Source organism: Heptranchias perlo, chromosome 23 (assembly GCF_035084215.1).
Source record: "Heptranchias perlo isolate sHepPer1 chromosome 23, sHepPer1.hap1, whole genome shotgun sequence".
In the NCBI taxonomy this organism is placed as follows: domain Eukaryota; kingdom Metazoa; phylum Chordata; class Chondrichthyes; order Hexanchiformes; family Hexanchidae; genus Heptranchias; species Heptranchias perlo.
The window spans coordinates 21,104,018-21,130,905 of NC_090347.1; the positions used below are offsets into that span (position 1 = coordinate 21,104,018).

General features: G+C 42.0%; 1 protein-coding gene across 1 annotated transcript in view; it reads right to left on the reverse strand.

Moving 5' to 3' along the window:
* Positions 1–26,888, reverse strand: part of fasn (fatty acid synthase) — an 84,980-nt gene that overhangs the window by 21,509 nt on the left and 36,583 nt on the right. The window contains exons 19-30 of the mRNA XM_068004162.1: positions 21,873–22,058; positions 21,568–21,747; positions 20,464–20,667; positions 18,202–18,512; positions 12,455–12,844; positions 11,312–11,476; positions 10,189–10,307; positions 7,407–7,561; positions 5,503–5,706; positions 4,387–4,537; positions 1,941–2,119; positions 1,204–1,323 (exon numbers count right to left, since the gene is read on the reverse strand). Of these exons, the coding sequence (XP_067860263.1) occupies positions 1,204–1,323; positions 1,941–2,119; positions 4,387–4,537; positions 5,503–5,706; positions 7,407–7,561; positions 10,189–10,307; positions 11,312–11,476; positions 12,455–12,844; positions 18,202–18,512; positions 20,464–20,667; positions 21,568–21,747; positions 21,873–22,058 (2,364 nt within the window). The remainder of the gene's footprint in view (positions 1–1,203; positions 1,324–1,940; positions 2,120–4,386; positions 4,538–5,502; positions 5,707–7,406; positions 7,562–10,188; positions 10,308–11,311; positions 11,477–12,454; positions 12,845–18,201; positions 18,513–20,463; positions 20,668–21,567; positions 21,748–21,872; positions 22,059–26,888) is intronic.

Here is a 26,888-nt window from a genome sequence, read left to right on the forward strand (position 1 = left end):
CCACATAAAGACTTTAATGTCATTGAAGAAAGACAAGAAAGACCAAAGTCCTTTTTGCCCCTTCTCAGCACGGTCCAAAAATGATGCACTAATGTATAAGATGCACTGCAGCAACTCGCCAAGCCTTCTTCGACAGCACCTCCCAAAGCTGTGACCGTTACCACCTAGAAGAACAAGGGCAGAAGGCGCATGGGAACACCGCCACCTGCACGTTTCCCTCCAAGTCACACACCATCCCGACTTGGAAAATATCACTGTTCCTTCGTCATCGCTGGGTCAAAATCCTGGAACTCCCTACCTAACAGCACTGTGGGAGTACCTTCACCATATAGACTGCAGCGGCTCACCACCACCTTCTCAAGGGCAATTAGGGATGGGCAATAAATGCTGGCCTTGCCAGTGATGCCCACATCCCATGAATGAATAAAAATAAAAAGGACTGTATCCAGGTTGAAGAGAGACTTATGATGCTCTGCAATTTTATGTAAAGCCAAAACAATCCTCACGGATCAAAATTCTGGTAACTTTGTGGGCCTTCAAAACATCAAATATGTGTCCTGAAACAACCACCTCAATAGCCATTGAAAGCAGCATTCTTCAGTATTTTTTCAGCTCCCTCTTCCCTCACCCCTACCTTTTCTTGTGGATAGAACGCACAAATATGTTCTAGAAGGCCTTGGACAGAATTTTTTTTTTAAACCAACCTCAGAAGGGCAGCTCCAAGGGAAGTTGGTGGTTCCTGACATTACTTTTCAAGACCACTGCCATTTCCATCTGTCACACATACTCTATGGGCTTTTCCAACCCCCATGCAGATGGGTTCTTAATATGGCGGGTTGGGTCAGACGCCAACAGCATAATACTCTCTCCATACCCCTAATTTGTCTTCACTGGCCTGTTGGAAAGCATCGCATTCATCGGTCATTGACACTAACCTAGGGGGAACTCTTTCGACCAAGAATGATAATAGACTTTAACCAGTGGAAGTTAATGTCCATTATCATTTTTATGTAGGTACAATGCCTTTGCGCTTGAGGTGATTGTTTCAGGACACGTATCTGATGCAGCCAAATTAAGAACTAGACAGTCCAATGACTTTAACCAATGTCTGGATTGTGAAGCTAGCAAGCATTCTTACCACAATGGTACTGGGCTATTATGCAGTTATTCTAGTTAAACAAATACATATATCTAAGAGCTCACCTTCACCACCAGTCACTCGTAGCACATGCTGCTCAAAGGATGTGTCTCTAGAATTTGCAAAAGATTCATCATTCAACTGTGGGAAACGTTGCTGAAGATATATGCGCTTCTCTGTGGAACCTATAGGGAGCGATCAACTGGTCAGTCATTGCCCCTTGAAACAACTTTAAAATGATTAACCTACACATATTAATGAAGAAAAGGCCCCTGGAAATACTTCTATGTTGATGTTTTTCTATGTGCCCCCCCCATCAAGTGTGATTAAAAGTATGGTTTCTGCACATTCAATGTAGAATTATTATGTAGAATAGGATGCTTGATTGAAATGTACATAGATACATTTATTAAAGCAACTGCTGCTGTTCTTCAGCAGGCAGATTGAAACACTAGCAGCTAATGCATTCAGAAAGAAGAATTTTGATTGGTCCCAAACCATGTTAAAATCCGCATTAAGCGTATAATTGAGAGTAAACATCAAAAGCTTTTATTGTTTTGGTTCCTGCTATCAAAGTTGGTGAATCACAGGCAACTACAAGCAAACACATTGCCATCACACACAAACACAGCTAAAAATTAATTAGCAAAATTTATTGTAAAGAAGTTTTTTTTTAAGTACTAGGCATCACGTCATGCCAATACATAGATGCGCTAAGGTCAAAGATAAATCTATACCTTCTTGATATTATTGCCAAATAATTGAACCCTTTTATAACCAAAAAGGATCTAATTTCACTTACCGACAGTAGCAAAGACTCGACATCCCATGCTGAGGGCGATGGCAATTGCAGCCTGTCCAACACCTCCGGATGCTGAATGGATAAGTATACTCTCGCCCTTCTTCATTCGACCTCGCAATATTAATGCATAATATGCAGTACTATAAACAACAGGCACTGAAGCAGCCTCCTCCAAAGACCTTAATAAAAAGCAGAGAATGAGTAAATAGCAATGCTATTTTTCATACACTAATAAAAAAACTATAGAGAAACAACTAAATATCAACTCCTAGGACTTCAAGTTATTCTGATAAGTATTTGAACATCTCTGTTGGACTTTAAGGTGTGCAACCATGCATCGGTAATGCAGCTAGAACAATAAAGACACAAAACCACACATTTTTTGTGAAAATATGGAGCTCTCCTAATGAATCACTGGGTAAGTGCAGCATGTAATGTGCTACTGAATCAAACAGACCAAGGTGGTCCCAGGTCTGATCCCTGTTCTGTGCTGAGTTAACTGATCTCAGCAGAGATAGCAATGAGTGTTTTACAATTGGCCTCAGCATCTGTGGGATAGGGAGGGTTAAAATTAACAGAGTTCCTATCTCCTAATGTTTATTCAGTCACCCTCAGTGCAAAGCACACAAGTGTCTGCCTCAGGTGAGGACAGGATCAGGCTTGATTATAATGCCCCTGTGATCAAGTAGCTTGCCAATACTAGTTGCCTAGGCTCCTGCATGAAAACCACCTGTTTGGGCAAATTGTAGTAATCTGAATTTTAGTAATCTGAACACATTAGTAATCTGAGTACAATTGCCCACAGTCAACAGTGCGTACACATTAAAAGTAATTCATGAGATGTGAAGTGTTTGGTACATTGTGAAGACATGATAAAGAAGCTTTATAAATGTAAGTTCTTTCTTTATTTACATTGTGGAACAATGGCTGAATGATTAAATGTATCACCTAGTAGGCAATTGAGCCATACAGTGACAAAGATCTTGGGATCGATCCTCTGTCTTTAGGAGTTCACCAATCTCAACTAGGAAGGCAATAACAATTGGCTTCAGTGCCCATAGGTTAGAAAGTGGAAACCACAATCAGGCAGTATTTGCCCTCCTAATCTCGAGTAGTAATCTTAGCTGGAAAGAGTGTGTGGGGAGGGGGGTGGGGCACTGGCTTTGAATGAAGGCAGAATCAATTTCAGTTGTGATGCAACTAAATAGCCAGTGAACACATGACTACTTCAAATCTGAAGGAGAATCAATTGGGCAAGGTCAGAGAGCTGCTGCTGTCACTAACTTCAGGAAAGAAGGGAAAAAAGTGGAAAAAAAACAAGTACAAATATTTACCTACCTGTTCTAGGTTTAGGCGAAATCAATTTTTAAAGAAATGTCATTTATGTGTGAAATTTAATTGATTATAGACTGCACACTCCAATGTGGTAGAGCATACAAATGTGGGACTACTTTCAATCTCATGTTGTTCTACACTGATGTGTCAAATGTTATGTTTTGAAGCTGCTTGGTAACTCCAGTGGTAGTGGCAGGATTCCTAATCAAAGGCTTTCATGTTCAGATCACAATCTCAACAAGAATGAATTTTATCAGTTCAGGCCACCAGATGGGGCACTACATTGGGGCAAAACAAAGCAACCCTATCCTGCAGTTTCAGCTGACATGAGCTAGTCCCAGAATAATAATGATGGTGACTGGAGACAACCATAAATGTCACGGCAGAATAACAAAAAGTGAAGAGCAAGGGGTAAAGTAAAAATAAAATCTGTATCAACATGTTTTTGGTGACTTTTAGTAATCTGAACACTTAAGTAATCTGAATACAATTGCCCACAGTCAACAGTGACTACACTTCAAAAGTAATTCATGAGATGTGAAGTGTTTGGGACATCGTGAAGACATAATAAAGAAGCTTTATAAATATAAGTTCTTTATTTACATAAATTTCTTCTCAATCAAAACTGTGTTTTCTACACACAGAGGGTGGTAGAAGTTTGGAACTCTCTTCCGCAAATGGCAATTGATACTAGCTCAATTGCTAAATTTAAATCGGAGATAGATAGCTTTTTGGCAACCAAAGGTATTAAGGGATATGGGCCAAAGGCGGGTATATGGAGTTAGATCACAGGTCAGCCTTGATCTTATCAAATGGCGGACCAGGCACGAGGGGCTGAATGGCCTACTCCTGTTCCTATGTTCCTATAAGCTCCCATAGATACCCCATTTAGAGAATATTTTGTACAAACACACACATGTAATCCCTTTGTCCTTTTTTTAAAATTGAGGCATTAGTTTGCTTGGTTCAACATCTCTGTTCAAGGTCTTAGGATATAAGATCAGAAAACACTAACACTTGATGGACCTGCAACACTATATTGCCCAAACTAAAACAATTTTGACTATGCCAACTAGCTTTATGTTCCCAAGAAATACTGTTAGATACATACCAATTTTCTGGAACTTCCCACAAGTATCGCATGTCACAATCTACAACTGTTGCCAGTCCCTTGGCAGGGAGCAGTCCCATCACTCTCCTATTATTAGGGTCACGACCTGAAAATTCCATTCCCAACAGGCAGTGCTGCAGAGCTACATCACCTAGGAAACAAGACAGCAATTGACAGTGCAAACAGAAATGAAACACGATTCAGGATATTTGATGGAAAATGTGCTGAGAAAGGAGCCCAGAAAAACTGAACTATACTGATGACTAAGTAAGAGATTTTTGCGGGTTGGGGGGGTGGGTGTGGGGTAGGAGAACTGTAATCCTGCACTGCTTTCCCAGGCTTGGGTGCAATCATTAGTAGCATACTGAAAACCAGACCCTAATAGGGGCAATTTTAACCTAACCTGCCCATCGGGAAACTGATGGGATCGGGAGCAATGCTGGTATTGCACCACGCCTGATTTTACTCTCTGACTTCAAAGAAGAGTAAAATCGGGCAGGGCGTAAAACCGGCATTTCACCAGATGCCATCAGGTTCCCAACGGTTTATTTGGTTAAAATTGCCCACTATGCCTCATTCATTTCAATAGGAAGCACAGTTCCACTCACATCTCATATACAGCGTTATGGCTCTGCTCCATTTCTTTTCTTGGAATGCACAGCTATTTGCTGCAAACCGAGGGCATTACATTTCCCAGTGACAAGCTCATTAATGGTATAGTGTGAATTGCTGCATGGTTCTGGTAATGATGACAGCAGAGTAGCTCAGGCAGGTTGTGGCAGTATTCCAAGAGGGAGCCACAGCCTGTCGTTAATGTTATCTGGTTAAATCTGTCAAAAGTAAACTCTGCAGAATGACCGGTCAGATAAGCCTACTACTCCCAAGCTTACATTTATTGTGGAAAAGTATTTACACAGATTCCCGCAACCCCCCCCCCCCCACCCCATGTCATACCTGCACCCTGCCATTTTGAGCATTATATTCTCTACCACAGAATCTCATCCCATCAATATACCTCCATTCAAAACTTTTGGAGGGGATGTTAAAGTAAAAGGAGACACAACAGTGCAATCATTTTAAAGTCTACAGAGCTAAATTAGAATCAGGTGGCCGTACCTGGGATGGCATCGGGTGGCAGTTTGCCAGTTGCCAGCATGATGTCACGGAAATTGAGAGATGCATAATACACCTTGCACAGCTGAATACTGGGATCGCTGGAATGGAAGTGTTGCAGCGGCGATAAAATCCAACGGAGAGATGAGAGATCCCCATGGGTCATCACATTCACATAGGCAAACTCGGTCTGTTCCTTATTTTGGTCTGTAAGGACAAAATCTGTTTTTACACAGCTTCTAGATTTAATTTGAAAGCAAGTGCAGTACAGAGAGGCTGGGCTAGGTTACTTGAGCAACTTGACATTACATCATTCATAAGGTAAACAGTTTTTACTGGATAGGAAATAAAAAGTTATTTTTTTTCCCCATCTTTTTTCCTATCTATTCACCATTCCTACAGTCAGTAAGTCTGGTGGGGACTTGCTCCCGGGCGATTGTAATTGCAGCTCAGCCTAGACTGGATATCAGACAAGCAGTCTAACACCACATAGGCAGTGGAGGAGTCAAGAGAAGTGGTGGATAGGTAGAGATGGATGTTGTCAGCATACATGTGGAAGCTGACCCCATGTCTGTGGATGATATTGCCAAGGGGTAGCATGTAGATGAGGAAGAGGAGGGGATGGGAAGAGAGGCCATTACTGGAGATGCACTGGCTTCGATCAGATAGATAAGAGTGGAACCAAGTGAGGGCAGTCCCACTGAACTGGACAGCGGAGGAAAGGCAATGGAGGAGGATGGTTTGGTTGACCGTGTTAAAGGCTGCAGAGGTTGTGGAGGACAAAGATGGATAACGCACTATGGTTACAATCACAGAGGGTATCATTTGTGACTTTGATTAGAACCGTTTCAGTGCTGTACCAGGGTCTGAAACCTGATTGGAGAGGTTCGAAGATGGAATAATTGGCATGCAGGCATCCTGCTAAATTAATAATACATTGTGGTAAATCCTTAATGATTATGACTACTCTCAGTCCAGAAAACAATCAACATGATGTTCACTAATGTAATACCTCAATAAGAACAATAGGGGCTTTAATTCTAATCTCTTTTTTTAAAACAAATACTTGGATGTCTGAACAGCTGGCGCCACATTCACCTCTCTCTCGAGTGTCAAAATATGCTCAATGTCAACTGTACTCAATGGAAACTGAAGTTCCATAAGTGTGAGGTTTGTTTTGGAATGATTCTTCCTCCTAATGCAGCACAACAAAGCAAACAAGGTGGCAAGAGAGGTCAATTACTATATATATCTACTATGGACTTCCTCTTTCTTTGAATTGTGATGGTGCTGTTCCCTCTTTTTCCAATTATTTTCGCACCTACCTGTGTTTTTCTTTTCTGATAACAATATTAACAGATAATGCACTAAAGCAAGAAAGCCCTGCATCACTGGGGTTGTTCCCCTCATGAATAATCTGTCAAATGGAGGCTGCAATAGGAGTTGCACTACATCAGGTGTTCCTCTTCTAACAGCAATTTCCCAAAGGCAGATTCTATGACATTCAAAGCTCCACTTCAATAGACAGGAAAAACAGGTTTGCCTTGGATAGTAAAGAGCTACCAGGGTTTATTTTTGCCTCCTCTTTTTAGATCTATAACGGTGCTTGGATGAGAACAAACACTTAAGAGACATTCCCTCTCAGACTACCAAAGGCAACCTCCCAAATTTCTCAATCCTTGTAGCAAAATCTTTAATTGCTGTTTCCAGAATGAAATCTTGTACGCACTGCAGGTAGGAGGAGATGAGGTTGCTTACGTAGCTCTAGTGAGGATGAAAAATCTTAAAATGATGTCCTCATTTGGAGAACAGTCTATTCACTTTTATGTAGAGCATAAATAAAGCAGGAAGAATCTTCATTAAACAGATTAAATTCATTTAGTGATATTTACAAATAAGAGCAATACCTTGTTGTAGGAAAAAGTGTCGGAAACTCCCCCAGTGTCCATCGCGATAGACATTCATCACCAGGTCATTCTGGAGAATGGTTTTCATGTCCTTTCCGCAAGGGTCCAGAGATGGGACAGGCGACGAAGAGATCAAGTTTGTTACAAATACACACCTGAGGTCAGATAAATATGATAAAAAATCATGTCTGCAGCTTGATGCTAATGTACTGCAAAACCTATCAACATAGATGAATGGATTTGTAGTTACAAGCACAAGTGGGATAAATTTAAACTACCAGAATATATTTCAATTTTTTTTTTCTTTGAACGTTTGCATCTGTTGTTTTGCAGCAGTTTTACATATACAGTGCCATGGTGCAGCTCATAATTTATTAGAGAATCAGGTGGGGTATAATTGTGCCGCTTGATTCGCTATTGCCCATTTTTTTCCTGGCTATTGAAATTAAAAAGTGTATGCTGGCTGTCCTTGATTAACCCATGCGAATTCTTGCTAATTTTATCTCAAGTTATCAATTTGAAGAGTTTGATGCAATTGATTTTAGACTCTCTGATCTAGTTCATCCTTCTCTCCTTTCTTGAACAGAAGTGTTACATTGGCTACTCTACAATTTGCACATTTAAGAAGAATAGCCTCTGCTATCCCCTCGATTAGTTATTGATATTTTTAACTCTTCAATTTTGGTTTGAATGCTTTGCGCATTCACACTTATAAAATCCAATCCTGACACCAATTTTTTGGAACATTTATCCTTACTCTTTTTCATGGTTTTCTCATTTAAGTTTTTGATGTTTTTCCCCTTCTATGACAGTGCTTTTATCTCTCACTACATTATAACCTGTTTATTTCCCTTTCTCCTCTGGTGATATTTTCTCACTATTCATTTCAGCTAAGCCTTCTGCTTCTATAACAGCAGCTGTATTAATCCCACTCTCCCTCTTTAGTCTCAGGCCAAGACTACACCTCTGCAAGGAGCCTTTCAGTTCTGGTGAAGTGCTTTGCGAATGGCACTATATACATGCAAGATCCTCCTTCTCTTTTTCTAATATCAACAGTTAAGTCACCAAACAAGCAAGTTTAAGTAGCTCCAAAATGAAAATTTCAGTACATGTCCCAGTAACTCCCACCGAGGCTAAACTCCACACTTTCTGGCCTTTCACACCCCACTGATCGCTTGCAGATTTTATAAAACCTACCATTTTGATTTTATTGGTAGAAGCTGAACGTTTCTCGTGACAAAATAGCATTCAAAGCCCTGCAGAGTGATGTCATTATGCCCGTGTCACATGTTGTGATGTATAAGTGCACAAAGGGTCCAGTCTCACTGGTGTTGCATTTCACTTTTCCCTAGAACATTGTTAATTTGTTCGCTGAAACATTCTGGAGTACAGCAACTAATGGATCTGCTAAACAGTAACTCATCCAAGTGAATTTTCACAAGGTATTACCAAGAGTGTATAGGAAATTAAAAGAACATTTTTGAGTTTCAAAACTGTATACTGAAATTTGTCTGGATGAAGAACATAACCCAAGAACAGCCATTTTAACCAAGCATAAGGAAAGTAATCCATGGATCAAATACAAAATAGATGGTCTCAAAACAACCCTACAATGCACTACCTCCCCAAACCAGCTTTTTGATTTGTTTCATTGTATATATTTAGAAGCCTTAAGTGAGACTGATAGATTAGTATCAATATCACTCAGTCTCAAAATGAAGAGAAGCAAAGGGAGGCTGGGGTGGGAGGCAGGATGGGTGGGGGCTGGTACTACATAGAAATACTGGTACTGGATGGCTTTAGCATAAGTAGTAAGCTTTACGGAGAGCAAAAGCAGCAAACTTCAGCCCCTGGAAGTGTGTCTGGTGGAAGTACATTTTTAGTGAACTGACAGAGAGAAAGAGATATAGCATTAGAGCCTTCAAATATAATTTGTATTTACTATCACAGATTTTGTATCTGAAAGGGGAAATCAGTTAGGAAGTTGGGTGGCAACGGCCATAAATGGACTGGCTAAAGGACTTAGTAGATTCGTGTGTTTGGACAATTTGGGATTGGGGGTGCTGTTGATTAGTACACTGTCCTTTTATCTCTGGGTTTGTTCGAAATCTAGCTGAGACTGATGGGATGAAAGTCTTCCTCTCACTGCTGCATGTAAGGCTCTTGCATAAAATGAATTGGGGCAGTCTCAAAGCACAAAACCGTCCACGGCTCAGCACTAAATTGGCATTCTCATTACACAGGCAGTAACAACAGCTGGTGTAAGAAGTGAAAACACTGACAATGCTGCAATGGAAGTGTTCTTTGGATGTCAGGTTAAGATCACAAGGGCAGATTATAGGGTCCTGGACTTTGAATTGGTCATGCAATACCTGACCTGTCGTGTGACATCTTTGGTGCTGACACCTGCTGTTTCATTCCACAGCACCCCTGAGGTGCACAAGTGTGCACCAAAAATAAGATCAATAAAAATAAAATTTAGAAAGTGCGTTCACTTCCAGGATCAGGTTCAAAGCCATTAAGGATAGAAGGGGTTAGAATAATTTTCATAGAGAGTACCTAAAAGTTTTAACTGACATTAGCTTGGCAAGTTTATGGTGAAGAAAAGGCTACAGTTCAAAAAAAATCTATGGTCATTATTCTCAATTGGCAGAAAAATAAACTTAAAAAACACCAAGGATCTTATTGAAAATGACATTAATAAATATATTTTAAAAAGCATTCAGGAAAGTGGTACCATAAACTGGTTTCCCTATTTTTTGTTAATGGATAAAAATCTCACCGTATTCTATCTCCATGAGATTCTTGAAGAAGGCAATTCACCATTCCGACAATTCCAGAATTGCCACAGTTAGTGGCCATAAGCCAGACTGGCTCGTTGGAAGGCTCTTCTAAGATGGTCTGCAAGAAAAAATAAACTTTTATAGGACCCAGCATGTCCCACAGCATTCAGACTTTTGAATTCAGTACTTTTTTTGCCAAAAAGTTAATTCTGGGGATTTCATTCTGCTTAACAACAACGTGCATTAAGACCTTTAACATTGAAATATATCCCAATGCACTTCACAGAGGCATGATCAGATCAAAATGGATGCTGAGCCAAAGTAGGAGAGAGTAGGAGGGGCGAACAATAAAAGCTTAGTCAAAGAAGTGGATTTTAAGGAGGGCCTTAAAGGAGGAGAGGGAGCTGGCAAGGTGGAGGGGTTTAGGGAGGGAATTTCAGAGCATGAAGCCTAAGTGGCCATAGGCATGGCTGCCAATGGTGGGGCGAAGGGGATCTTAACTCTAGAATACTGTGATTCAAAATAGAGCACATTAATGGAAACAATTAAAAACACACAAAAATGAAATGTTGATTTAAGATAAACTTTTGACACTGACTAGATATATACACATCATCAACTTCTACAAACGCTGAAGACTCAGTGACTTTCTGTGGTGATTAGCCGGTCCATAAACACCAGGAAGGTTTGGCCTCAGGTTAGAGAGAGGGCATTTGGCTTGTGTTACCACTCCTGATAACTATCAATGAGCCCTGCAAACACTGGGAAAGACAGGACTGAGCTCATGGGCTATGGTTAAATAGTCTGGCTTCATTCAATGGCAAGGTTCATACATGAATGATGGTTTAGGTGCCCAAGAGCACCATTAGAACTGTACCCCAGGAAGGAATCAGTGCCTTCAGGAGGGGAGGAGACAAATAGCAAGGATTATAAAATTCCACTACAGTTGCAAATAGCCAATATGACTAGTATGCTTGTGTCACATTTAACTTGATAAAAAGAGAGCAACTCCAAACAAATGCAGTAACTTGCACAGAAAGAAGTAAAACTCTTGTTGGATATAACTGCCTTGACAACCCTTTGGCCGCAAGATGCTCAAGAGGATGCAGATATTATACTTACTTTCAGTGGCTCAACCCAGCTGAAATCTGATGAATGGACTGACAGGAAAATAGGGTTCTTTGGAGCTTCCTGTTTTCGACCCAGAAGTATGACAGAGCCATAGAAAGATTTCTTCATGCTAATCAGGTCCAGCGAGGCCTGGCTGAATACCTCTGCCCACTCACTCTGTCAAAAACCAAAGACCATCAGTTTGTAAAATTGTACATTTGCAATTAACATTAGAATTGGTGAACACAATGCATGGATGTAGAGAGTCCCACTTTCTGTTTATTTAGTCATATTAATGAATCTAGAGAGAAATCAGTACATTTTGTAACTGAAGTTAAATACATATCTGAAGAAATGAAGAAATGCCCAAAGATAGCATTGACAAAGAATCCCACTTGCCAACGGCAGATGTTGCATGTTTGTTATGGGATGGTGTTAACCCAGAACTTGATCATGGAATCAGCCAACCTTTGCGTTTGGCTCCACTATCTCTGGGCAGACAAAAGTTTGAGATGAATTGAGGAGACAGCCTTGCCTCTAAAAGAGATGTGAAACACTGGCCTACAGAATGCTATTGCCATTATAAATTACTGGAAGGAAAATCAAAGGGAACTGACACTGATTTCATGGCAACTAGTTGATAAGTGGTATAGATTGAAGTATCTATATACAGTGTGTCATGGGGGAAAAGGGTGGGATGTTGATAGTTGTATCTCAAAGTAGCATGCACACAGTGTTCTCTAAAAGGCTATTTCTGTCAATAGCAAACACATAAAATTCAATGCATTGAATTTTATATGTATAGAAAAAAATCTCCTGTACCATTGGTTCAGATAAGTCAGAAGATGCACTAGACAGAAACATATTCCCAGAAACATTATCAACAAATTGAAACCAGTCATTCTTTAAAGAAGCATTTCCCTATAAAACACTACCACAAATCACTATATACATAAGCATATATTCATATTCAGTAAATATACAGCGCAACATTAACAATATTAAAAGGTTACATTTGTTTATGCTGGTGCTTTACTTTTTATTCCTTGTGAAAATATCTGAAAAACAAAGTAGGAACAGATTTCACATCCTCAATCTGCTGTATGTGGTATACTTAAAGGATAGATATAGTTAAATATTTCAAAATAGTTTTACCTGGGTTAGAAGCCGTTGTGATTGCTTGGGATCTTTTCCTGTAAGGAACGCGATCGTCTCTCCAAGGAGTTCCCCTTTAAGAAGCGTGTGCAGCAACAAAAATCCACCACCTTTCAGTGTAGCAGCCATATTGGAGATGATTGTCAGAGGGTCGTCAAAAAGGAATGCTGAACTGTTGCAGGCAACTAAGTGAGCATTGGCCAGATCTGAAGGGGCAGGCTTCATTGGATTCCACTGATCAATGGAAACACCCATGTCCTGGAGCTGGTTCTGACTGGCTGACAGGGAATCAGGGTTCAGATCAGTGGCGATATAATCAAAATTCAATACTAGCCGATTGCCCAGTATTGGGACAATGCGAGAGAACAAGTGTCCACTGCCTGCCGAGACCTAAAGGAAGGGGGGAAGCAAAAAAAAAAATCAGGATATTACTATAAAAACATTAACATATAAACATATGAAAACGTCAGACAGGTAACGACCAACTGGTCCATCTAGCCTGTCCCATACAGTGGTGATGACTTATGCATCAAGATACAGACACTCCCTAATCCACCCAGAGCCATGTAATCTCCTCGGAGAGGTGAAAACGAAGATAAAAATCCAGACCAATTAGGGGAAAAATCTGGAAAATTCCGCTCTGACCCCCTTTAGGCGATCAAAACTATTCCAGGAGACCACATTGATCCTGACTTATAAAAGATATATCAAATATTTTTGTGGTTCAGTATGCACTATTCGGGAAATAATTAACTAGAAATGTGCACACATTCACCATGTTTAATACGTAACAGTTTATTTAAAGGCCCTCTCCAGGTAGGTTGTTTATCACATGTAAACCAGCAGTGCCCACCCCCGAACATGATGCTCTGAGTCAGTGACGTTGACAGTATCCATGGTGTTACTCAAGCAGTAGCTATGCTGAAACCATAAGAAATGCTGGTGGAAAATTTTATTCTGCGTTTTAAAGTAAAAAAGGTTTAAAGAGGTTTCAAAATAACAACCACCACATATTAATTTTACAATAGTACAAGACTGCAGAAAGGCAATGGTTCATCTATTTAATTCAATAATTTTAGGGCAGGTGATTATATAATTCAGTGGTTTATGTGAGCTTCTTCATTTCAAGGAATGGACTCTCTCTTAGATCATATCCCTTCCTAGAATTTTCTCAGCTGGAATACGTAAGTAATAATTATGAAAGTAAAGTAAAACTTTATGGCCCCGAATTTCCTTGGGGGTCCCATCGAACTCCCACTGTAATTTTGACAGGACACCAGGGGAACCCACTGTAAAATGGAGGGGGGAGGTGTTAGGGGTCCAGGCCAGGCAAGTGGGGCTTGAAGGGCACATGGCTGGGGTTTGAGGGAGCCTGGGCAAACCTCATCACCCCGCCCCCTCTCATGATGGGCAGCTGTTGGACTTTCTGGCTAAATGGGGCAAGTGGGCAGTGGCAAATACACCCTTAGTGGCACAGGAAAATTAGGTGCCCTCACACTGAACTCAAAAGCTCCAGCAAGGGCAGCACTGAAGGAAACTGGCATGGATGACTTGGAGATTTTTGGGGCCCATGGAAACAATTTCCGTCTTCAGGTGTAAGTTCGTTCTAAATGTTTTAGAATTGGTGATAGTCCCACCTGAATCTGAAGTGCAAATAGCACTCATCAGTAGTGTTGGGAGTGGAAAATTGTATGTAGTGAATTTTAAAAGGGACAGAGACACAGAATGGCGGACCATAAAGGGGGAACAATAATTCAGAAAGCTTTGAGAGTGCGAAGAGTCATCTCAGCTCATCTGCACTATTTGCTAGGCTGAAGTGGCAAGGGATAAAGAAAGGCCAGGCTAAAATAAAGGGAAAGGAAATCCTGGGTGCAGGCATGAATCTGCCAAAAAGTGACAGAGCATCAAACCCCTGTTTGATGACTGCTGGTTCTACATGAGGTGCTTGCAAGGAAGGGTGCCCTCTGTGTCACTCCATAGCACCATCTCATAGGCTAGCATTGCAGCATGCTTATAAGGAGGTGCAACCAGGTGACAGCTGACTCTTACTGTCCCTACACATACAAGACCCCTGCTATCAGGTAGCACAGGTGCCTTTGCAGCAGTTGGCACAGCTCTGCATCTCCCTCGCTGTTGACAGTTGCTGAGAGGACAGGTACGTGTGCCGTGCCTAAAGAAATGGTTTGGTGGCATCTTGGCGGGTGTAACTAAGCAGGCGACACTGGCTCTTGATCCATGCCAAACATAACATGCTATGATTTGGATGCTTCTGAAGAAAATTTCAACACAGCAGTTAGTTAAGCATTCAAATCTTGTAGTGATGCCATCGGATGTCGGACGCTGCAGCCTGCTCTGGAAAGAGCAGACTCTACCAGCACCATGTCTGCCAAAGCGCGATAATGCCACCTCTTTTTGCACCTCTCCGGCAGCCTGATCCACCTGACCTCTCCCTCCATTTGGTGCAATTGCCACTGCTACCCCCGGGCCTACCATGCCAGACGGGAATGAAATGGGCTGGGAACCTTGATCCCGCCACTCTGGAACACAGGAACAGGAGTAGTAGGCCATTCGGCCCCTTCTGCCATTCAATTAGATCATGGCTGATCCGTATCTTAACTCCATTTACCCATTTTGGTTCCGTAACCCATAATACCCATACCTAACAAAAATCAATCAATCTCAGCTTTGCATGTGACGGGTGGGGAAGGAGCAGTCCCGGCTGGGGCGGGAGGGAAATTCAGCTCAGGGTATGCGATAGGGCCTCACCACCCAATGTTGCCCCCTTTTCTACAGCTATTCCACTTAATCTAGTTTTCGCAGTCCCTTACACCTTGTTTGTACCTGAAATGGGGCGGACGGGTCACAAAAATTGGCCCATAACTTTAGGAAGAATAGTCTTCATTTTAAAATCAGAATTGCCACAGTGTTTTAAGAAGTTTTACAAACAGCATTCCTTGTTGAATGTACTGTACAATGCAAGGTGTGTTACTAATCCGATAGGCTGCATATACATCTGGAGACCAGACACTACATTGTGCAAACAAAGAGGCGCAGATTGAATGTGACTGGAAAATCTTTGACACAAATATCTATATTTGATTAAGCAGTTTGAATTTGCACAGCAAATAATGGGAAACATGTCAGTACTTTGGAGTCTGGCAATTCAGCAAAGGTACTGTAGGTCACTTGCAGTCTTCACCACTCACCTTGTCAATTTTAAGTAACAACAGATTTCTCAAGGACATTACACATAAAGGGCCTTTCTTCATTTAAAACAAAATTACAATTCTGAAACTGTTATTCTACATACTATACCTAGGGGTTGATTTTAACCCACCTCGCCCGGCGGGAATGCTGTTAAAATCGATCAATTCCTGCAGGCCCCCATTATAACTCTGGATATCATTTAGGTGGCTTGAGATGCCCACTGGAAGCAGGCAGGTGCCTCGTGAATGCATGCAAATCGGGATCCTATGATGTCATTAGGAGCCCAAGGGGATTTTAACTGGGCCGGTCAGTGAAACCTCGTAGGATTGGCTTCAGGCACTGAATGCCTGTGCCAATTTTGCTGGCTGCTGTCATAACACCTTCATCCTGCGACACTCGCCCATCCCTCCACTATTCCACCCTTCCAGAACCTTACGGGATGGCTGCGTGGGGACAAGGGCTACACACATGGCTGATGACGTTTCCCCCCCCCCCCCCCCGCCACAAACCAACCACACCTGAACAGCTCAGGTACAATCACAACCATGGCACCAGCAGGACATCATTGAGCACATTATTGTGCTATTGAAGCAGAAGTTCAGGTGCCAGATAGGTCTAGGGGCTCCCTACAATAGGCCCCACACAAAGCCCGTCGCATCATTGTGATGTGCTGCATGTTGCACAGCATGGCAATATAGAGAGGGTTGCAGTTGGAGGAGGTGCAGCAACACAAAGAGTTATCATCTGACGAGGAAGAATCAGGTGAAGGCGAAGGTGAAGGAGAAGCAGAGGAGGGCCATGACAATGCATTGCCATCAGTTCATAGAACAGCGCTTCCGGTGACCTGCTTATTCCCGTTCCCTGAAAAGTTACACACAGAGCCCCTTTGTATTTACCCCCCTCACCACTCCCTTAATCCTTCATTAAGTAACATTGAAACCAGTGAGTCAACTTTGATATCAATGCCTTACTGACAATGCTGACTGGGTAGCTACTATGAAAAGACCAAAGTGCCAAATATGATAAAGGTGACACCAACCAATTGAGGCCAGGAGTGAAAATACTCTGGGCCTCAAATCTGGGCCAGCAAGTGCGTTTTGCACACGACCCACCCCTCAGAAACCCGCTGGGAGTTAAAATCAACCCCCTACTATCTGGGTATGTGTGGACTGAACGTTCAAAATACCCCCCAAAAATTACACTGCTTAAATAATAAACAGAGCTTTTTTGTGATAATTGTTGACTTTGCTCAGACTGTCCTGACAAAATCACTTTCACTATGGTATCAGGCTATGTTAGAAATTCCACTGTCTCCTCAATCCTTGCAAGGTGTAACTGGCCTTTTATTGGCTCAGAAGTAGACAACTGCCATTTGTGGTATGTGTCAGTCTACTTCACTGAATATAGAATATTCTAAAGTCCACTGGCCCATTAATAGCTTAGGAAGCATTACATTCAGTTGCCATTATAGCACTCTGTTGACAGATTATCCTAAATTATTTAGCATCAATATTTTCAGATACAATGGTCATCAACCACAGGGAATACTTGGACCTGGCTGGAAGGGAAGGGAGCATAAAGCTACCAAAATCAAATCGATCAGTAAATAGTTAAATGAAAAACTCTCAGTATAGCATTCAAGTACTTCTGCTGTGAAATAATATTTGTAAATAGTTCACATGTAACCTTCTTTACCAGAAATGACCCATGCCTTGAAGTGTGGAATTCATCACTGTTGTCAGACCCTCTTTGTGATCAGTTAGAAACATTATTTAGAGGGAGTATTGCTACTCCCTCTCTGTGGATAAATCTTACTAACACCTCAGAATAATTCTGGAGAACAAGAACATTCCCAGCCTCCCCTTCTCAACCACAAATCATTTCCTCCATTCTCCCTCCCCTGCACCTTCCATGCTCAGCTCTGATACTAATTGTAAGAAGCTCATGGACTTCATTTCAAATATCATGCTGAGGTCATTCTCCCCCCCACCACCTCATGTCTCTCAACTCTCTTCCCACCTCAGCCTCTATCCTGCAGATTCTCTGCATTGGTCTCTCAGCCCTCAAACTCATCTCCATAGATCCCTTCCTGATCCAGCTTCTCACTCCTCTTGCCCTTTTCTTACTGACATCAAATTCTCTGGCACTGTCCCAACCCCATTCAACACTGCTGTCATCAACCCCACCTTCAAAAGCTCACCGTCAACCTCTTGGTTTTCTCCAACTACAACCCTATCTCCAACCTGCCCTTTCTCTCCATCTACACCACGGGCACAAACCTTCTGAATTAATTTGTTAATTGTGACAGTGGTAAATACCTTTCCAAGTTTGAGGTAGTTAACGTTCACCTCCTCACCCTTGTCCACCAGATCACCTCCTCAAAGAACTATAGTAAACTGGTCAGACATGACCTATCCCTTCTGAACCCATTCCTTTTCCTAACCACTATCACAAACCCATGGTGAGCTGCGGTCACAAAGGTATTTTATGTGAGATAACTATACATAAACTTTGCTAGAAAAGGGAAATCATGCTGTTACCTCTATGATCTTCAACTTCTTGTTCATGTTTTCCAGGCAGACTTCAAGACAGGTTTTTAATGCTGGGCTAACCAGTAACCCATTCAGTAATTCATCTTCTTGTAAACAATCCTTTTCCATCTCCACTGTCTGTTGCAGTTCTGACAAGAGGTTCCCATTCAGGTCAAGGCCACACAGTACATTGAGCATGTGCAGAAGTCCTTTCTCTGAGCCAGTTGGTGCAGCAGTAGCAGTTATACCAGTAGGTAGACCCGAGAAAGCAAGCTTCAGTCCATGTTTCGACAACTTGTCCTGCAGCTTCTGCACAAAACCTTAAAATATAAATTTTTAAATCAGAGACAGTTGACTGCAAGTTGCTGCTTTTAAAATGAGCACATCTATATTTGGTTGGTAGTGATCTTCCAAAATTCCCTAGATTCTAGACCGGTCCCAATGGATTGGAAAGTAGCTAATGTAACCCTGCTATTCAAGAAAGGAGGGAAGAGAGAAAACAGGGAACCACAGGCCAGTTAGCCTGACATCGGTTGTCAGAAAAATGCTGGAATCCATTATTAAGACAGGGCACATAGAAAATCATAACATGATTAGGCAGAGTCAACATGGTTTTATGAAAGGGAAATCGTGTTTGATAAACTTATAAGGGGGAACCAGTGGATGCAGTATATTTGGATTTTCAAAAGGCATTCGATAAGGTGCCACATAAAATGTTGTTACTCAAGATGAGGACTCATGGGGTTGGGGGTAATATATTAGCATGGATAGAGGATTGTTTAACAGACAGAAAACAGAGAGTAGGACTAAACAGGTCATTTTTGGTTGGCAGGCTGTAACTAGTGGGGTGCCGCAAGGATCAGTGCTTGGGACTCAGCTATTTACAATCTATATTAATGACTTAGATGAAGGGACTGAGTGTAACGTATCCAAGTTTGCTGACAATACAAAGCTAGGTGGGAAAGTAAGCTGTGAGGAGGACACAAAGAGTCTGCAAAGAGATATAAACAGGTTAAGTGAGTGGGCAAGAAGGTGGCAGATGGAGTATAATGTGGGGAAATGTGAGCTTATTCACTTTGGTAGGAAAAACAGAATATTTTTTAAATGGTGAGAAACTATTAAATGTTGGTGTTCAGAGGGATTTAGGTGTCCTTGTACACAAAACGCAGGAAGTTAACGTGCAGGTACAGCAAGCAATTAGGAAGGCAAATGGTATGTTGGCCTTCATTGCAAGGGGGTTGGAGTACAAGAGTAAGGAAGTCTTGCTGCAATTGTTCAGGGCTTTGATGAGACCACACCCGGAGTACTGTGTACAGTTTTGGTCTCCTTATCTAAGGAAGGATATACTTGCCTTAGAGATGGTGCAATGAAGGTTCACTAGATTAATTCCTGAGATGAGAGGGTTGTCCTATGAGGAAAGATTGAGTAGATTGGGCCTATACTCTCTGGAGTTTAGAAGAATGAGAGGTGATCTCATTGAAACTTTTAAGATTCTAAGAGAGCTTGACAGGGTAGATGTGGACAGGTTGTTTCCCCTGGCTGGAGAGTAGTCTCAGGATAAGGGGCCGGCCATTGAGGACTGAGATGAGGAGGAATTTCTTCACTCAGAGGGTTGTGAATATTTGGAATTCTCTACCCCAGAGGGCTGTGGATGCTCAGTCATTGAGTAGATTCAAGACTGAGATTGATTGGTTTTTTGGACTCTAAGGGAATCAAGGGATTATGGGGATCAGGTGGGAAAGTGGAGTTGAGGTTGAAAATCAGCCATGCTCTTATTGAATGGTGGAGCAGGCTTGAGGGCCAATATGGCCTACTCCTGCTCCTCTTTCTTATGTTCTTATAAAGTAGAATTAGGTGGCAAAAGGTGTTTTTGCTCCAATACACTGCAGCACAATGATTCCCCATACAGCGAATTCCTGATTTTGGACAAGTCATCAACAGATGCACTGAGTGACAACCAAGCATTTCCCCAAGTGAAGGAAAGGAGTCAACTCTGGCTTGCTTCTCACCTCATATTGGCCAGTCACTCAGTAGCATCATGAGAAGCCTGGATGTACAATTCTTGTACTGTGGAGCGCTGCATAACCCAAGGAAACATAAACACAAGGGGGAAAAAAATAGTAGAGCAATAGATGCAGAAATGAGACTGCAGTCTGTGCAGAGTTATTACTGAACTTTGATTCCTTTAGTGGCACTGCTGACAAAATACAATTCCCAAATATATTTTATTAAAACCAGGCAGAAATATTAAATCTCAGAATGGCCACTCACCTTTGCACTGTGCTAGGCAGGAGCGAAGTTTCTCACTGCCACTCAGACATTCATTCTCAAAGTATGGGCTGAAGTGGAACTCTTGCAAAATAGGCAGGGTATGCTGTTGCTGGCGTCGTGGAGTTACTGTTGCATGTGTCCCACTTAGCTGGACTCCTCCCGCCACAACATTATCAAGACAACGATTCACAACGATATCCACAGCTGTGGAGGAAGAGGCAGAGAGAAAAGCACAGTGCAATGAGCACGTTTAGAAGTAAGAAACCTCATGGAATACTAGCAATTTTATTGATCAGTAATAAACCAAAGCTCTGCTTCTGTTCCAAAATACAGGCCTAGCATTCTACTGAATCATTGCTTTGTTCCACAGGCAAATGTTGCAATGTTCAGCAGTTTTTGCTACATTGTATTAATATGTGGATGTGAATTAATGTTTTAAAAGTGACTTTAATTGAAGCTTTGCGATGTCTTGTAAATTTTACTGTGACGAAGTAGCATTTGCTATATTCGCATATAAAGAAAGTTGCAAAGATGTATTATTATATTGATTACGTGATGCAGTACAGAAATGCAATCTAAAAAGATAGATGAATTCAAACATCAAGGCATTCTGTCAAATCTCCATAAACTGAAACAAAACAAGGCTTCTGGAGATTAACATTTAGGAGCAAAACTCACTACTTTCAAAACCCGAACCTGATATTTTGAAAAGAAAGGTGTGGTCTGTTGGTACATGTGCGGTACCGTGAAAGATTCCAGCCATTTGGATAATACTTTTAAGAAAATAATGGTCTGCATGTAGTTAACTACCAAACTTGGATTGATTTAAAACTTGATGTTATCCATATACATTTGCCAAACAAATGGACTACAGCTGCCACCGCTTTCAAAACTTGAGCCAAATAATATATATATTTTATTTATATATATATATATATATATATATATATATATATATATATTATATATATAAATAAAAATAAATAAAATATATATTTATATAAAAAATGGCTTAATCATGTAATATCCCTCAACTTTTTGAAGGTCAAATATTCAATTCTTACACTATCAAATTTGTCATAATAAGTGTCTTCAAAAATAAACCTTTTTTGTTATCCTGGTATTCTTGGATCCTCTCTCCATGGAGTAGTGGGTCAATGCAGACTGAACGGATGCGTATCGGTATTCTCAAGCTGCGTCCAGGTAATCTGGCCACAATAACTTGCAACATGGTGTCCAAGAAGGTTACCCAGTTCCCAGTCCACAGCAATTTTCCTTTATCTCCTAGCAGAGGAGAGGCAAAAATTATGCACATATGTAAATATATTACGATAACAGTTTCCCTCATGTTATGTGTTAGATGTGCCTATTTTGAAAGCACAAAATTAAAGTTTTAATACAGCACTTACCAGCATTATTAGTCTCTAAGATTCCCTGGAAGGTTTTTCCATAATCATATCCTCGTAGACGTAGCTCTTTGTAAATGTCTCCCAGAGAAAGACGGAACTTTGTCTTTGTATCTTCAAGCTCTGGGTTTGTCTTCATCTGCTTTTTAAAGTCATTTAAGGCTGTTTCTTCCAAAAGAGACACTTTCCCTGCAATTAATAACATTATATATGTACATAGTATCATAGTCGGTACAGGCTATTCGGCTCATCATGCCTGTGCGTGCTCTTTGAAAGAGCTATCCAATTAGTCCCATTCCTCTGCTCTTTCCCCATAGCCCTGTAAATTTTTTCCCCTCAAGTATTTATCCAATTCTCTTTTGAAAGTTCCTATTGAATCTGCTTCCACCACAATGAATGGGAGGACCCTAGGCAAGACAGAGGGTCAGAGGGATCTTGGTGTGCAAGTTCACAGATCCCTGAAGGCGGCGGAACAGGTAGATAAGGTGGTAAAGAAGGCATATGGGATACTTGCCTTTATTAGCCGAGGCATAGAATATAAGAGCAAGGAGGTCATGATGGAGCTGTATAAAACACTGGTTAGGCCACAGCTGGAGTACTGTGTGCAGTTCTGGTCGCCACACTACAGGAAGGATGTGATCGCTTTGGAGAGGGTGCAGAGGAGATTCACCAGGATGTTACCAGGGCTGGAGCGCTTCAGCTATGAAGAGAGACTGGGAAGATTGGGTTTGTTTTCCTTGGAGCAGAGGAGGCTGAGGGGGGACATGATTGAGGTGTACAAAATTATGAGGGGCACAGATAGGATGGATACTAAGGAGCTTTTTCCCTTCGTTGAGGGTTCTATAACAAGGGGACATAGATTCAAGGTAAAAGGCGGGAGGTTTAGAGGGGATTTGAGAAAGAACTTTTTCACCCAGAGGGTGGTTGGAGTCTGGAACTCACTGCCTGAAATGGTTGTGGAGGGAGGAACCCTCACAACATTCAAGAAGCATTTGGATGAGCACTTGAAATGCCATAGCATACAAGGCTACGGACCAAATGCTGGAATATGGGATTAGAGTAGACAGGGCTGATGGCCGGCGCGGACACGATGGGCCGAAGGGCCTCTATCCGTGCTGTATGACTCTATGACCTTTTCAGGCAGATCATTACAACTCACTGCGTAAAAATGTTTCCTCATGTCGCCTCTGACTCTTTTGCCGATCACCTTAAATCTGTGTCCTCTGGTTACTGACCCTTCTGCCACTGGAAACATTTTCTCCCTATTTACTCTATCAAAACCATTAATGATTTTGAACACTTCTATCAAATCTCCCCTTAACCTTCTCTGTTCTAAGAAGAACAATCCCAGCTTCTCCAGTCTCTTCACATAACTGAAGTCCCTCATCCCTGATGTACATAAAATGAAATTCATAGCAAGTAGTCCCTGCATTGTTTGAATAATTTAAAATTGAAAAAAAAAAATCAGAGCACCTGCAAGGCCCAGCTGGAATTAAATTGGTTAACCCCCGAAAACGGGCGTGGGGATCGCGGTGTGCGATTAACCCGCGGCTGGTTGTTGAGATGCAGGCAGCACATAACATTCATGCTGTCTGCTGTTTTACATGATGGCTGCATGCAGCCAGCCCTACCTGCGCTGTTGAGTGGCTGTTCACCAGCAGGGGGCCCAGATATCACGAGTGGCGAGCACCACCAGATGCACTGTGGCTGCAGGAAGTGGTGAAAGTCAATGGTGAAGTGAAGCATGGTGATGATGGGAACTCTGGAATTTTTAATGAGCAACAACTTGGCAACTCAAAGTTTGCGGGACTCATATATTTTCAAAATATAAGATACGTGTCTGAATGGATATCAGAAATCGCACATGTAAACACAAGAACTGGGCGCAGGAGTAGGCCATACAGCCCCTTGAGCCCGCTACGCCATTCAATCAGATCATGGCTGATCTTCGACCTCAACTCCACTTTCCCGCCCGATCCCCACATCCCTTGATTCCCCTAGAGTCTGGGGTAGAGAATTCCAAAGATTCACAACCCTCTGCGTGAAGAAATTCCTCCTCATCTCAGTCTTGAATGGCCGTCCCCATATCCTGCGACAATGCCCCCTAGTTCTAGACTCTCTAGCCAGGGGAAACAATCTCTCAGCATCTATCCTGTCAAGCCCCCTAATAATCTTAAATTTCAATGAGATCACCTCTCATTCTTCTAAACTCCAGAGAGTATAGGCCCATTCTACACAACATCTCTTCATAGGACAACCCTCTCATCCCAGGAATCAATCTAGTGAACCTGCATTGCACTGCCTCCAAGGCAAGTATACCTTTACTTAGATAAGGAGACCAAAACTGTATGCAGTACTCCAGGTGAGGTCGCACCAAAGCCCTGTACAACTGTGATAAGACTTCCTTACTCTTGTACTCCAACCCCCTTGCTTTGAAGGCCAAAATGCTATTTGCTTTCCTAATTGCCTGCTGAACCTGCATACTAACTTTTTGTGTTTCTTGTACGAGGACACCCAAGTCTCTCTGAAAACCAACATTTAATAGTTTCTCACCATTTAAAAAATATTCTGTTTTTCTATTCTTCCTACCAAAGTGAATAACCTCACTGTTCCCCACATTATACTCCATCTGCCACCTTCTTGCCCACTCACATAATCTGTCTATATCCCTTTGCAGACTCTGTGTCCTCCTCACAGCTTACTTTCCCACCTAGCTTTGTATCGTCAGCAAACTTGAATACATCACACCCGGTCCCTTCATCTAAGTCATTAATGTAGATTGTAAATAGCTGAGGCCTAAGCACTGATCCTTGCGGCACCCCACTAGTTACAGCCTGGCAACTGAGAATGACCCGTTTATCCCTACTCTCTGTTTTCTGTCCTTTAGCCAATCCTCTATCCATATATTACCCTCAACCCCATAAGCTCTTATCTTGTGTAACAACCTTTTATGTGGCACCTTATCGAATGCCTTTTGAAAATCCTACATCCACTACTACTACATACATACATACTACTACATACATACCACATCCACTGGTTCCCCTTTATCTACCCTGCTAGTTACATCCTCAAAAGACTAATAAATTTGTCAAACATGATTTCCCTTTCATAAAATCATGTTGACTCTGCCTAATCATATTATGATTTAAGTAACCCGTTACCACTTCCTTAATAATGGATTCCAGCATGTCAGGCTAACTGGCCTGTAGTTCCCAGTTTTCTCTCTCCCTTCCTTCTTGAAACACAGATGCAGGTCCCGTCCTTATGTTCACGAACTGTTGAGTTCTCTCAAAACTTCGAATAAAGTTTGCTCACAATCACATCCCACATCCTCCAATCTGCATGGCAGATCCCAGCAATCTGCCGATCTGTGTTTGTACCAGGCCTGCGAGAGAGCGTGCACCAAGGTTCTCTTCTGATGCACTAGAGGCCTTGGTGCAAGAGGTGGACAGAAGGAGGGGCATCCGATATCCGCAAAGGGGCAAATGGCCCTTCAGACATATGCTCAAGAGGCAGTCGGAGGCAGTAGGGGACGAGGTAAATGCCAGGAGCGTAGCACCACGAACATAGATGCAGGAAGAAGTGCAATGATTTAACACGAGTGGTCAAGGTGCGTGAGTTCAACTGTCAAGTGGCATACTGCGCCACTAGCCACATCCACTGCTCCACGCCCTACACCCCCACCCCCCTCTGTCACCCACATACTCTTTCAATCAGTACTCAACTCTTCCAATCAGATGCTTCATCTCACCCTCACACCTCACAGGTCACACACACTAGCAGCTATTCAATCATGACAGCCACATCACCCAAACATCTTGCAGGATACTCACCAACACGCTTCCCGCTTTCTTACAGGAAAAGGTGGTGCATAACAGGAGGTAGCAAGTGGCAGTGGCTCCATGAAACATGAACCTGCTGTCATCTCTCAGGATGACAACATTCCTGTCCCACCCCTGCCAATCCACCGGTGCCAATCCACCGGTGCCCTTGCTGTTGCCTGTCAGTTAGTCAGCCCACTCCCTGTAGAGTACTGAAAATTTATCATAGGAACATGATTAGGCCATTTAGCCCCTTGAGCCTGTTCCGCCATTCAATGAGATCATGGCTGATCTGTGACCTAACTCCATATACCCGCCTTAGACCCATATCCCTTAATACCTTTGGTTAACAAAAATCTATCAATCTCAGATTTAAAGTTGACAACTGAGCTAGCATCAACTGCCATTTGCAGAAGAAGAGTTCCAAATTCTATCATCCTTTGCTGTAGAAGCATTTCCTAACTTTACTCCTGAAAGTCCTGGCTCTAATTTTTAGGCTATCGTCCTAGTATCCAAGTATAGGAGACCTCCAGAAACAGATACAAATGCATCAGCAGCCAGAAGCAATAATCCAGCAACTAACCTGTAACTCCTACATGATCCCTTTAAATAGCAATGGTGGGGGGTCATCCAGGCCATTTAAGACCTGTTCAGCTGTACGAGGTTAAGACAGTGTGTTGGCTGGAGCATGGAGTTCCAAAAACGTATCTGTCCCTTTAAGTCAGCGTTGCACACTAATCTACCGCATAATCTCTCTACTTTACATGCTGCCGGCGTTCATTAAGTGAGCGTGCGCAAATGCCTTTACAAATATGGCGTCCTGCACACGTCACACTGAAAGTGTGCACGTGGAGCTTGGGCGCCATTTTGGTTCCTTGGAGTCAGCGGAGCGCCTGCACAACAGGCGCTACGCGGCCCAATTTAATCCTCTGTGTGTTCTTATACCCTTGGGACACAAATTCAATATTTTTAATTACAACTCTGTTAAGCATTGCTTTTCTTATTACAAGAAAATATATTCACAAATGACTCTTAATAAAACAATTCCATTTTGTCTAAATAAGTACACAGCGTGTGATACAAGTAACAGAAGTTTAGAAAAGGATTACTAAAGTTATATGGTTGTCCCTCATTGGGACTTATCATTTGGGCACAAACTGACTGCAAACCAACCCACGAGCAAATAGCAAATGAC